The 13581-nt window shown below is 41.5% G+C and overlaps 4 protein-coding genes across 4 annotated transcripts; 2 read left to right on the forward strand and 2 right to left on the reverse strand.

Annotated features, from left to right (window-relative positions):
• The first annotated feature begins 444 nt into the window (after positions 1-444).
• BJX67DRAFT_339978 (GMC family oxidoreductase) lies at positions 445-2481 on the forward strand. The gene is made up of 3 exons (XM_071027733.1): positions 445-778; positions 851-933; positions 1001-2481. The coding sequence occupies exons 1-3, from the start codon at positions 464-466 to the stop codon at positions 2421-2423; spliced, it is 1821 nt and encodes a 606-aa protein (XP_070891615.1). The 5' UTR covers positions 445-463; the 3' UTR covers positions 2424-2481.
• A 1642-nt stretch (positions 2482-4123) lies between these two features.
• On the reverse strand, positions 4124-4413 carry BJX67DRAFT_339979 (uncharacterized protein). The gene has a single exon (XM_071027734.1). The coding sequence runs from the start codon at positions 4399-4401 to the stop codon at positions 4222-4224; it is 180 nt and encodes a 59-aa protein (XP_070891616.1). The 5' UTR covers positions 4402-4413; the 3' UTR covers positions 4124-4221.
• A 594-nt stretch (positions 4414-5007) lies between these two features.
• On the forward strand, positions 5008-5821 carry BJX67DRAFT_13939 (uncharacterized protein). The gene is made up of 2 exons (XM_071024632.1): positions 5008-5694; positions 5747-5821. Exon 1 carries the CDS (start codon positions 5121-5123, stop codon positions 5655-5657), a length of 537 nt encoding a protein of 178 aa, XP_070891617.1. The 5' UTR covers positions 5008-5120; the 3' UTR covers positions 5658-5694; positions 5747-5821.
• Positions 5822-6402: 581 nt separating this feature from the next.
• pyrG (orotidine-5'-phosphate decarboxylase pyrG) lies at positions 6403-7724 on the reverse strand. Its single transcript, XM_071027735.1, has 2 exons — positions 7441-7724; positions 6403-7351 (listed from the first exon to the last, which is right to left on the reverse strand). Exons 1-2 carry the CDS (start codon positions 7595-7597, stop codon positions 6657-6659), a joined length of 852 nt encoding a protein of 283 aa, XP_070891618.1. The 5' UTR covers positions 7598-7724; the 3' UTR covers positions 6403-6656.
• Between the last annotated feature and the right edge of the window lie 5857 nt (positions 7725-13581).

A 13581-nucleotide genomic window follows, 5' to 3' on the forward strand; every position in this document is an offset into this window, starting at 1 on the left:
GACTGGCAGTTGAGCAAAAGGAAGAAGCCAAAGAACCTCCGTAATTCTCTGCGCATGAAACAAGAGACACTCGAGAAGTGGTGTCACTCTAAGATGAGATGCAGCTTTTGGTCGCCACCACTCGGTCCATCTCAGTTCAAGCGGCTCTCTCTCTTCGCCGCGCCCGATGCTTGGACAGGGTAACCTTGACAGCTTGTATATGAATTCAACGGTAAGTTTGAGTCGCTTCCCGGCGGCAGCTCAAGTAGCCTTGGCAGCCTCGTGTTTCTGGCTCCCTCTCGGATACCCCTGCGTTCAAAGCCTGTGCCTGAAGCGTCCCATGCCTTTCTTTCTTTTTTTTTTTTCTCGCTCATTCATTGCTTTGACGTTTGTCGCAAGGTTCAGTTGAGCCACACACCCGTTTTACCGATACCCTAGAATTGGGAGGCGCGTAGCACTCGACTCCAGGAACCGATTGGGAACAATGGGGATTCGAGTATTTAGCCTGCTTGTATTCGCGTGTTTTCTTGCGGCCGGTTGCTTGGGCGCTTCTATCTCCGGAAATGCAACCTTTGACTACGTGATCGTAGGTGGCGGAACATCAGGTCTGGCGATCGCCTCTAGACTTGCTGAAGACCCCAGTGTGAGCGTTGCGGTTGTCGAGGCCGGAGGATACTACGAGGTGGAGGGTGGATTTATGAGTGTGATACCCGGGTTCGCCGGTGCAGCAAGCACTGGCACCAGCCCGTTGGACAGCCTTTCGTTGATCGATTGGAATTTTAACACCCTGCCACTCAAGGTACGCCTCTCTCTGGGTCGTCGAATTTGGAATCGCTGCTGCGAAAAAGGAGTTGCTAATTCACGGCTCTAGGAAGGATTCGATAGACGACTTCGTTACGCCAGGGGGAAAACGGTGGGAGGGAGTTCGGCGAGAAATTTCATGGTCTATCAACGGTATGTCGAAACATGGACTGATCACCGGCCTTCGTGTGCCGTAGATTGTGTTAACGGATGATGCCAGCGGAACGAAGGACTCCTTCAATCAGTGGGCCGACATCGTCGGCGACGACTCTTGGACATGGGATGCAGCCCTGCCATTCTTCGAGAAGAGTTGCACGCTCACTCCGCCAAATATGTCAATGCGTGCAGCGAATTCGAGTGTTACATATGATGCTACAGCCTTCGATAATAGCCTGAACGGACCACTTCAGGTATCGTGGCCTAACTACGGCTCCCCATTCTCCACTCACGTGGAAATCGGCCTTGAAAAGATCGGCATTCAGCCTGGGAGTGATTTTAATGGAGGAAGCCTTAATGGCTCCTCCTGGGCGGCTACCACAATCAGCCCGGAAGATCAAGCACGAAGCTCTTCCGAGACTAGCTTCCTGAAGAGGGCCACTGATGAAACCTCGATCAAAGTCTACACCCACACGTTGGCAAAGAGGATCGTGTTCGATCAGAGCACTTCCACTGCGACCGGCGTTAAAATAGAAACAAAAGGAAAGACTTTTACTCTTACCTCACGGAAGGAAGTTATCCTTTCTGCGGGGGTGTTTCAGTCACCACAACTTTTAATGGCCTCTGGAATTGGGCCAAAGCAAACTCTAGAGCGCCACGGAATTCCCATCATTCAAGATCTGCCGGGAGTTGGCCAAAATCTGTGGGATCATGTCATCTTCGGGGTCGTCCACCGTGTTGATGTTATCACTGCCAGTAACTTCGTCGTTCACCCTCTGTCTGCCGTAGAAGCACTGGCGGACTATACATTTAGAAAGTCAGGCCCGCTAACAGCACCCGGATTTGGAGTTATTGGGTGGGAGAAAGTCCCGGCGGTCCTTCGAAGAGAGTTCAAGAATACTACTCTTGACGCCCTCGGCCAGTTCCCCGATGACTGGCCGGAGATTGAGTATATTGGTCTTGATGGTATTCTTGACGGATGGCACAGTGCCCTTGACCAAGTTTTGCTCGATGGCCAGCAATATGCAACCATTGCAGCTGCACTTGTGGCGCCTCTATCTCGCGGCACTGTGACAATCGCCAGTTCTGACGTCTCGACGCCACCGCTGATTGACCTGGGCTACCTCACCCATCCAGCGGATCAAGAAGTGGCGATTGCCGCAGTCAAACGTCTGCGGCAGACATGGGCCGGCATCGAAGTTGCGCTAGGGGAATACAAGCCCGGCGCTGAGGTCCAGACGGACGAGGAAATTCTGGAATTCATTCGCTCCACGATGGTCCCTGTCTGGCACGCTGCTGGGACCTGTGCCATGGGAAATCCAAGTAATCGAAACTCTGTTGTTGACTCAAACGCTAAGGTTATTGGGGTGAATCACCTTCGTGTGGTCGATGCTAGCATTTTTCCGACTTTGCCCCCGGGGCATCCACAGAGTGCGTGTTACATGGTCGCTGAGAAGATTGCTGCTGCCATGAAAGAGGGAAAATAGGTGTGCTCGGCTCTATGTATTAGCGCTGGGCAATAGGATGTAATTCATTAGCTTTGGGCTGTATAGTATCTCTCAATATACACAGGTCTTTAATGCTAGTATAACTAAGGCAGCCAGACCGCAAAATATGTAAGAGTTTCCAGGGGCCACTTGTGGCCACTTCCGCAGGCACCCGGCGGAACACACCCAGACGTTTTCCCACAGCCGTCCAGAGCAAGCTGGGACTGAGATCGTGCATCGGTTGCCTCCAGTCCCCGATCTACACAGTAGAACTGAGAACAGGGCCAAGCAAAACGGCGGAAAAGAATTCCGCAGAAGATCCGGACGGGACCCTGGAACTCTCTTCCTGAGGAAGGAGCACATTGGGACTCACCCAGGCGATGGCGGGATCAGGCTTAATGTCACCTACGCTAGACCAACATTCTGGCCGGCGAATAGGCCATCAGGGTCAGGACAGAAATAAAAGAATGTCCTTTGTAACTCAAGCATACTGTTGTCCCTTGGAAGTCAGAAATTGTCAAGTCTTCGGGTCGGAGGCTGTGCTACGCTTTGGTGATAAGCTTTTGTTGGGGTTCCACAGGGCGAGCACAGGGACGCGCCGCTCCGCCCGGGGCAGCTTGTCCTGTCCAATGGGGGGTCGACCCGATCTTCATGGCGCCTGCTGAACAACACAAGGACTGCGTAGGGCTGAAAGATACGTGGATATCTCTATACCACAGCGATGTTACTCCCATAAGCTGCGCAGAAGATATGATCAAATCCGCATGATTCGTACGCAAAGAGAAAACCCTAAGTTACTCCCTCCATCCTACGTCCCTGAAGGCTCTTCCTGGGCTCCGAAAGCTAATCACGACATCGCTTCATATCCCATTGCACGGCGCTCGGGGAAGCTTTATACGCACCCATGGTCGGGTATCGATATTGTTGAGAAACCTAGCAAGAGGCGTCATAGGATGATAGTTTCGGTCTTTTCCAGGAGCTTCCGAGCGGCGCGAGCTGCGGTCGAGTTGAGGGTTTAAAGGCAGAGCTCCTCTCGCCCTCATCGCCCACTTTTTCTTCCTCTTACAATCCACCTACGTTCTTCGATAGTTCCCTTTTGGAGCGGTCTTTGGGCGTTCTCCTTGTCCTCTCTGCACGGCTTCTTCTCTTCTTATTTTTCTACTTCTACTTCTTCTTTTTAGTCTCTGCCAAGCTCTTCTGTCTTTCCCTGTTCTTCTCATTTACTATGGCGTCTCCGTCCTCTCCACCCTCTTCATCCCCCCCGCCCCCTGCTTATCCTCTTCGCCCTCTTTACCTTCTCCCTCCTCTTCACCCTCTCCCTCCTCCCCCTCCTTTGGCTTCGTCTCCTCTCCCTCTGCCTTCCTCTCCGCTTCCTTTGCCTTCCTCTTCTCTCCCTCCTTTGCCTCCTTCCTCGACTCTCCCTCCTACAAACTTTGCCTCGTCTCCCTTACCTTCCTCCTCGAACTCCGCCCCCTCCTCCCCCCTGCCCACGCTCTACTCCTGTACCTTTTCATCCTGTTCCTCTTTCACAAGCTCCCTCCTCAGCACGACGCCTAAAGGCCCCGGCGGGTGGCAGGGACGGGCCTGGGACACCATTTTTTTTTCTCCACACACCTTCTCTATATATACCTCTTCATATACCTTTCTATATACATCTCCATACGCCTCTTTCCGCCTCTTCACACACATCCTCTTCATAACCCCCTTTTTCACATACTTCGTCAGGCCAACACTACCGGGCCCGGGCGGGTGGAAGGGATGCTGGGACGTCACACGTTCTCGTCACACCCTTCCCTTTTTACCCTCTTGACAAGACTTCAACAGGCCCTGGCGGGTGGTAGGGACGGGCCTGGGATATCGGACAATGGGGGGCGCGTGAAGTAAAATCCTTCTGTTGCATTCCCTGCTTTGACGATGCTAACACGCGTACCGTCCGATGATACTCGGCTTTGTGCTTCGGCTGTTGGTTAGCGAACATTGATGAGAGTCATCAGGTAAGTATTAGTCAAAGTAAAGAGGTAAAGTATACAGATAGTTGAGTTTGATTAGCAGTCAACATTACGTACGAGCTAGAGAGAGAAGACTGAGTGAGTGATCAGTGGTTCTCGACACAGTAAGTGCTCATCTTTTCACTGTTGGCTTTTGAGCGTAGCTGACAAGAGACTCAGACAACATGTCCTGGCATCTCGTCTGGGCCTGGGGCACACATATATTTCCTTCTTGCTATCAGCATTTATCCTTTTCTCGACTCACACGACCATGCCTCGGTGGGAGGTACGGATGGGCATGGGTTATCAGGGGCGTGGGCACGACGTGTCTCGTGAGTATGAGTCCCCTTCATATGCTTTTCATGTACATTCAACTAACTTTCCAAATAGGAGACAATCTTTCCTCTATTCCGAACTCCAGGCCATGGTTGGGCGGTTGGGCGGGCCTGGGAAGTAACCTAGACAGAGCTTACCTTTTTTAGCCTTCCATATACTTCCACTTACGCGACATACACTCAACATTTCGAGCAATCTATCTGCCGTCCTGTTGTGTTTTCTGCTCGTTTTCTTCCTAACTTCGACTCACACAGGGACTCAGACGAGGTATTGGAGGGTGCTCTTGGGTGACTTCTTGAGACAGCAACTCTGGACGACACGCTGAGACGACTGACTAGGACGACAACTCGAGACGACAGCTTGAGACGACCGAATGAGAGGGAACTCTTCGACGACATCGCCGGTAACAGGCCCTGGCTGGGTGGTAGGGACGGGCCTGGGAAATGACAACTCCGCCGACTTCGACTCCGACTTTAATTCTGCATCGACTGTGGAGTTTCTGGAATACACCGCCACAAGCCGACTTGTAGAGACGTTGAGTCTCTCCCGCGCCTTGGCTGGGTGGACGGGTGGGCATGGGTTTCCTTTCTTCTCTTTTCTCTCTTCTCTCTTCTCTTACCCTTACCCTAGCAGGTGGACAAGTGGGCACGGGTTTTCTTTTTTTTTTTCATTTCTTGATAGATTTCCGTTTTCTCTTCTCCTTGCCCCGGTGGGTGGACGCGTGGGGCATGGGTTTCCATTCTTCTCATTCCTTCCTTTCTCTCGACTTCGCCATACCTATACTCCTACCTTTCGACACTTCTTCGTCTACCGTGCCTCGGCTGGGTGGTTGGGAAGGGAATGGTGTATCCTGCTCACGCTTTACAGACCAGCTCTCGACTCAATCGACCCATGCTTCGGTGGGTGGTAGGGATGGGCATGGGAAATCCGATACTCAGAACGAACTAGTAAGTGTGTTGAACCCCGTTATGGTGACGGTCCTGACTTGAGGCATGTCAGCGCGTTATTCAGGGCTGGAGAGTTGGATGGTAAAGGGAAGAGGGTCAATCGTTTGGAATAAGGGAAAATCTGGAAAAGCCGCCGTTCAACTTCGCCGCGTCGAATATACATCGCCAGGGTTTTTGGATCCGCCTCAGCAGGATAGCATGGTTGGGTCCGGGTTGGCCGGCACTCGAAATCGGCAAGTAAGTATACATAACTACCTGGTTCCATCATAGCTTAGCTAAGTTGAGGCAGGTCAGCACATCGGCACATTGTCTCGAGGATGAGGGAATCGGATTGGAGAAGTCAGTTGTTTTGGAATCCGATCAGTCACCACCGAGCCCCCGTACCAACGAGCGCACCGATCGCACCGAACGATCTTGACCAGGCCTCGGTAGGGTGGCAGGGACGGGCCTGGGTCAGCAGCGGTTTCTATCGTCGACAAGTAAGTACGTCGTGATGCTACTTGAATAGTAACTGATATGAACCAAGTAACCCAGCAAGCAGTCTACGTTTTTGGGTACTTCGCAGTTCTTCGCCATCTCCCATTACTCACTTGACAGGCGTTACACAGGACGCCAGCACGCAGGCCTCGGTAGGGTGGCAGGGACGGGCCTGGGAATCCGATGTGCTTTGGCTCCTCTTGTCTGGAACTAACGTATCACGGTAGGTAAATGCCTGGATATTCTGACATTCGCTGACCCAGGTATCAGGTCGTACATTCTCCTTACAGGCCCTGGCGGGTGGCAGGGACGGGCCTGGGTTATCAGATGCGGGGAATGATGGGTTTTGGTAAGGGCTCCGTACACGACAGCCTGCCTGACTTCTTTGACATCCCAGGCTATTCCATCCCTGACTAGGTGTCATGTACCCCGTCATAATCACATTCCAAATCAACTCAGTATCAGACCAGAGTTTTAAAATCCATTCACTTCCCACCAACCCTCTCAAGGTAAGCCTCCCACCCCGCCTCCCGATACGCCTTGACGGCCTCAACCGGATCGTCAGCCTTATATATGCCCCTGCCCGCAATAATAAAATCCGCCCCCCTCCCAACAGCCGACTGCGGCGTCTGGTACTGCTGCCCCAATTTATCTCCCTTACTCGCAAGATTGACCCCCGTCGTAAACACAACAAAGTCCTCCCCTTCCTCCCTCCCCTCAGGCGCAATCTCCGACAACGCCCTCGTGCTCACAAACCCCATCACAAACCCCTTATACCGCCGCGCATACTCCACTGACCGTTCCGTATACGTCCCCGTCGCAAGGGACCCCTTACTCGTCATCTCCGCGAGAATCAACAAACCCCTCTCCCTCTCCCTCCCACTCCCACCCCCACTTCCATGCGGGAAATCCTCCGCCGCAGCCACCTGCGCCAGGGCCTCAACGATCCCCTCGCCCGGCAAGACCGCGCAGTTGACGATATGCGCCCATTGCGAGATCCGCAGGGCGCCGCCGTGGTACTGCTTCTGGACTGTGTTGCCGATGTCGATGAACTTGCGGTCTTCGAAGATGAGGAAGTTGTGTCGTTCCGCGAGGTCTTGCAGGGAGCTGAGCGTTGACGCGGTCAGGTCGTCGAGGATGTCGATGTGGGTTTTTAGGACGGCGATGTACGGGCCGAGACCTTTATATTTTTTTAACGTCCGGTTAGTCTATCTAATTTAAAGGAGCCAAGAAATAGGGTAGGTAAGGAGGTGGACGAGGGAGGAATACGGTCTGCGAGATCGAGAAGCTCAGCTGAGGTTGTGACATCTGCGGAGATGGTGACATTGGTTTTCTTTTCCTCGGCGATGGAGAAGAGTCTTTTTGTGAGCGGGTTCGTGTGGTTTGTTGCGCGGGTGGCGTAGGAGAGGTGGGATTTCGAGGACATGGCGGCGATCTTTTAGCTGCTAGATATGATAAGGTTTCTTTTGGGAGAGAATTGAATTGAATTGAGGTTCTGCGGGGTGTACAGAAAAACAAGGTCACCACCCCCACCACATGGTGGAATTTTTGCTCCGTCCCGATTTGGTATCGATAAGACAATCCCGCCCCGTCACTTCCAGGCATTTTGGTGCCATAGTACGGAGGTGTGCACCAAAAGTGTCCGCGCGGCGCTAGTGTAATCTATGTCACACTTGTTCAATTTTACTAGTAAATTAGTAAGAAAATGGAACATGAGTACATAACATGAACTCTATTGTTTTAATCCTTCAACGCCTTCAATCCTTCGTAAGAACCTCATTTTTAAAGCTATCCAGACCGCTCTTTCACGATTTTTCAAGGTTTTCTTGGTGTTTTTAACCCTTCCTGCCCCTGACAAAGTCCTCCACGCCTCTTGCAAGCTTCCAAGATCCCTTGCCCGCGATGCCTGCCTCTAGATATTATCCACTAGAACTCCATGTTTAAATCCTTACTTTATATGGCCTTGGCTTTTAATCCAAGGTTATTACTATATATCTTGAGGTGCTACCATAGACAATCCAAGACCTTATAAAGAAGGCAAAAGAGCATGGATATAGGCCTGAGGAGTCTCTACAGGTTAAAAAGGAATATTTCAAGGATAGCACGCGCTTAGGTTGTCCCAAGGAGATTACTCTAGATATAGAGAATTCTATAATACAAAGCATTACTAAAGATCAAGCTAGATATGAGAAATCCTCTAAAATATTGGCTTTTGAAGCTAGTATTTCTCTAACTTCTATTCTACAAGTTCTTCATTCTTATGGCTTTAAAATTACCAAACCTTCTACTAAACCAGGCCTTACTAACATGATAAAGGCCAAGTGGCTTGAATATTACCTATAGAACCCCTGGACTACCAAATTGCTTAAAGATCTTATCTTTACTAATGAAATAGCTGTTGTTCTAGGCTACTAGCACAGATTAGTTCGAGTATGGTATCAGGAGGGGGATTAATTTAATCCTACATGTATATAAAGGCGCTGGAAGGGCTATACAGAGTTTATGGTATGGACTTACTTTTTATAGGATTTAAAAGGTCCTATATATATCTACAAGCCAGAGACTGCTTAACAGCAGCGGTTTGTAGATAGAGTTGTTGAGGAAATGAATATAGAATTTTAACCTATTTGCTAGCAGGAATAGGAGCTATCTACAAGCCTTAATTAGCTTTATTTATAGCCTTAAGGCGGCTGTAAGCCTTAATTCAAATAGAACAAGAAGAATAGCAAGCTTGTCTGCAAGGGCAAGGGTGGAATTAATTAGTATCGATATCAAAAGGTTTGGTTCTTTTTTATATGCAAGTCTTTTATAAAAACTAACACCTGGCTTTCTTTAGGAGGTTTTAATCCCCTACCTTCTTCCCTACGCGCAATACTACAAGTAGAATTGACCAAATACTAAGGTTCTTGAAGATAAGGCGCCAGCACATTACCACCACGCCTAGTAGTATATGTATGACTCCTATAGGATCAATCGTGTTGATAACTAGCCAGGTAATTTACCTAATCTTAACGCAATTAAACCTTGCTGGGCGTGGATGAAGCGACATACAACTACCCATGGAGTGTCTTGTGATAGAAAGACTGCTAAATCTGCCTGGATTTAGGCCTAGAATAAGCTACTACAAGAAGCTATTCAGGCCTGGATTCTCTGCTTGTTGAGGTATTAGGAAGAAATAATACGCCTGGAGGGGGGGAATAATGTTATCGAAGCGACGACCTCTCATGCGCTTCTAACCCCGGGCTCTCACACAGGACTTCCAAAGGATTTGGATTGACTTGCCTTATCTAGTGTGATCATGTCTAACAAGTATAGAGACTTGTTATAGTTAGGCTAAAGTTAAGATAAAAAGGTAGGGCTAGCTTATAATATATATACTATAGCCTATAAAATAAGTACTAGACAAGTTATTTTATAAGATTCTTAGGATAAGTTACTCTAGAATAATAATAGTATTAATTATAAAAATAGAAGAGCTAGATATAGTAATAATAAGTATTTTTAAATATTCCTAAGTTTTTACTATTCTTCTATCTTTAAATAGTATACTAAATAATATACTTAATTAGATTATATAGCCCTATATACTATTTTCCTATTATTAAATAATATACTAAATAATATATAATTATATAGTCTTTTACTAGAATAATTTTATTTACTATATTCTTGGAATAATTTAAAATTCTTTTTTATAATAATTCTTATTTTTTTTATTTTTATAATAGGCTATAGTAGTTATATAATAGCTATAGTTTTAAATTATAATCTTTTTATTATATTTAAAAAATATATAATATTTTTTTATAATAATAATTATTATTTATATAGATATATAATCTATAGGTTATATTCTTATAATATTACTTATTCTTATTTTAAAATTAAATAGTACTTAGGTTTGTTAGTTTATTATCTAGGTTAGATTTAAATCTAAAATAGCTCTTAGTAGCTAGTCTATAGCCTAAGGCTCTCTAGCCTTAACTTTCTACTTTATAATTCTACTTTACTAACTATAGGCTAAGGATTTATAATACTATCTCCTTTTTTTTTAGTTTTTATCTATAAAAATATAAATAGTATAAATTTCCTTGTTATCCTAGTAAGTCTTTTATTTTCTTAAATTTTTTTTATAATAATTTGCTATATCTTCTAAGCAGAATTATCTTGCTAATTAAATATGTTAGTTTAAATAGATTTTAACTAATAGCATCCCTGTTAACAATCCTTATAAATATTATTTCTTATATGGCATGGTTTGTATAATAGATTTAAAAAGCTAAAACTATATGTTGTATACTTGTCATGGTTAAAAATATGAGAAGCAATTTCATAGCAAGAAGAGGTGGAATAATCTTTAACAAGATCAAGCAAAAGTTGAGGACAAGCTAGCTAAGGCCTTGGCTGAGCAGGCCTAAATAGCCATAAAGATTGCCTGTCTGTTTAGTCAACAGAAGTTTCTTAAGGAGCGTGGTAAGAAAATGTTAGATTATAATACAACTATAATAGATTAGTTAGATAAGGAGGATTCTTTAATTATTAAGGATCTCCAAGAGTTAGAATATCTTACTAACAAGTATAAGGCTACTACTTAACTTGCTGCTATATTAAATAATCCTAGTCTAACTTAGATAATTAGGTCTCTATTCTTTTAGTAGAATATTAACTTTTCTATACTAGATACTACTAGTAGTATTTCTAGATTTTCTAGGCATAGCCTATTAAGTTCTTAATAAGCTTCTAAGTATTTTCTAAGATATTATATCCTTTTTATTATATAAGATATTATAATTATTTACTAACCTTTTAATAGTTTAGGATTTTTTTAACTTTATACTCCTGTTCCTTTTTTTTAATTTTAATATTATTAATAATTTTAGCATTCTTAGATACTAGTTTTAATAGTAATATATAAAATACTAGATATATCTTCTTTATAGATTTAGATAGCTTTAATTAATAATTAACTAGTCCTAATTTCTTGTTAATTTTAAATAGTCTAATTTATATATGATCAAGTTTCTAGCTTAGTTATTTAATTTTAATATTTTTATAAAGTAGGAATACTTTTTTTTTTTTTAAAGTCTAGTATCTTCTAGTACTTTTTATTATAATAAAACTTTATTTTAAGATTAATAAATTTAAGGTCTTGGGTAAGTTATATTTAGATTTTTTTAAGTTTCTATATAAAGTAGTTAGCTTTTTTTATAACTAGTTTCTTTTAGATTAGTTTACTATATAAGTTCAGGTAATATTTATAATTTATTTTAAAAGGTATTATTCCTATTATATTATAAATTAAGTTATTATAAACAAACTAGACTATAAATAATTATTCCTCCTAGTTATTTTATATATAGTTTATATAGTATTATAGATATTACTTAATTATTTAGTTAACTTTTTTAGTTTGTCTATTTAATTATAGTTTATATATAATAATTATGTATAGTTTAATTCCTATAATATTAGTTACTAATTTCTAAAACTTGGATATAAATAACTTGTTTTAGTCTAATATAATATATTTTAATATTCTATAGTTTATAATAATTATATTAATAAAAATAGTTACTATCTTTTTTATTATTATAATTATTTATATTAGTTCCAAGTAGATATACTTTATTAGTTAGTCTAAGATTATTATAAGATAGTTATACTTCTCCTTTCCTTATTATATCTCTAGTAATAGTTTAATAAAATTAACTATGATTTATTCTTATAGTTATTATAGGATCTCTAGATTCTATAGTTTCCTATATAGTATATACTATTTTAGTTTATTCTATAGATATATTTTATAATTATTAATATAGCTTTTAACTCTTTTTTTTATATTCTAGAAGTAGTAGTTATATCTAATATATTTGCATATTTAGTTTATACTAAAATATCTATATACTAGTATATTATAATATTTCTTAATAACTTATAGAACAAGTATTAGTAGAATATAAATAAGTTTTTTAATTTAAAGGATTCTATCTTTTTCTAGCACTTCTAGTATTAATACAAGGACTTATTATATTAGTTTATCCTTCTTTATAGCTTTTTTAATTATATTAATTATAGTTTCTAATAATTATATAATAGCTACTAGGATTATTAGATTATTCCTAAATATTCTATTCTTGTTTTTTTTTAGAATTACTAGTCAAGGTTTTCTAGTCTTATTCTTGTAATCTAGCTACTTGCTAAAAATATTAGCTTAGCTATTTTCTATACTTTTATAGTACTTAATCTTATAGTTATACTATAAGAGTAACTCTACCTATCTTGCCTATCTCCTTGTTAATATTTTAGTTATTATAAAGTAGGTAAGGTTTTTATAGTTAGATTTTATAGTAATAGTATATCTTACTTCTTGCAAGTAGATTCTTTAATATTTAAATACTACTATAATAGCTAGCAGTTCTTTGTTATAGATATTATAGTTTATTTCAGGCCCTATTAGTTTTCTTGACTAGAATCCTACCAGTCTTAGTTTACTATCTAGTCCTAACTAGGTCATCCTTGCCCCAACAGCATAGTCTAATATATTAGTTTCTAGTATTGCAGGTAGTTCTAGGTTATATTATAGCATGATTGGTGCTATCATGATGGCTTCTTTTTGTTATGAACCCTCAGCCTACAGTCAGCAGAGCGGAGTCACAAGGCAGAAAGTCAAGGCTAGGGAGCCTTGGGCCACAGACCAGCTACCAAGAGCTACTTTGGATTTAAATCTAATCTTGATAATAAACTAATAAACTTGAGTATTACCTAACTTTAAGATAAGAACAAGTAATACTACAAGAATATAACCTATAGATTATATACTTATATAGATAATAATTATTATTATAAAAAAATATTATATATTCTTTAAATATAATAGAAAGACTATAGTTTAAAATTATAGCTACTATATAACTACTATAGCCTACTATAAAAATAAAAGAAATAGGAATTATTATAAAAAAAAATTTTAAATTACTTTAAGAATATAGTAAATAAAGTTATTCTAGTAAAAAATTATATAACTATATATTATCTAGTATATTATCTTAAAGATAGGAAAATAGTATACAGGATCTAGTAACTTAATTAGATATACTATCTAATATATTATCTCAAGAGTAGGAAAATAGTAGGAACTTAGAAATATTTAAGAATACTTATTACTACTATATCTAGCTTTTTTATTTTTATAATTAATATTACTATTATTTTAGAGTAACCTATTTTAAGGATTTTTATAAAATAACTTATTTAGTACTTATTTTATAGGCTATAATATATATATTATAAGCTAGCCCTATCCTTTTATCTTAATTTTTATCTAACTATAACAAGTCTTTATACTTGTTAAATATAATTATACTAGGTAAGACAAGTTAATCTAAATCTTTTAGAAGTCTTATATAAGAG

This window comes from Aspergillus lucknowensis (assembly GCF_044049455.1).
Source record: "Aspergillus lucknowensis strain CBS 449.75 chromosome Unknown BJX67scaffold_1, whole genome shotgun sequence".
NCBI lineage: Eukaryota > Fungi > Ascomycota > Eurotiomycetes > Eurotiales > Aspergillaceae > Aspergillus > Aspergillus lucknowensis.

Excerpts from the sequence above, each read along its gene's own strand:
- BJX67DRAFT_339979 (XM_071027734.1), bottom strand. The coding sequence starts at position 4,401 with ATGTTCGCTAACCAACAGCCGAAGCACAAAGCCGAGTATCATCGGACG.
- pyrG (XM_071027735.1), bottom strand. The coding sequence starts at position 7,597 with ATGTCCTCGAAATCCCACCTCTCCTACGCCACCCGCGCAACAAACCAC. Across the intron at positions 7,352-7,440 it reads GCTTCTCGATCTCGCAGACC|GTCTCGGCCCGTACATCGCC; the intron begins GTATTCCTCCCT and ends AAAAATATAAAG.
- BJX67DRAFT_339978 (XM_071027733.1), top strand. The coding sequence starts at position 464 with ATGGGGATTCGAGTATTTAGCCTGCTTGTATTCGCGTGTTTTCTTGCG. Across the intron at positions 779-850 it reads TTAACACCCTGCCACTCAAG|GAAGGATTCGATAGACGACT; the intron begins GTACGCCTCTCT and ends TCACGGCTCTAG. Across the intron at positions 934-1,000 it reads AATTTCATGGTCTATCAACG|CGGAACGAAGGACTCCTTCA; the intron begins GTATGTCGAAAC and ends GGATGATGCCAG.
- BJX67DRAFT_13939 (XM_071024632.1), top strand. The coding sequence starts at position 5,121 with ATGAGAGGGAACTCTTCGACGACATCGCCGGTAACAGGCCCTGGCTGG.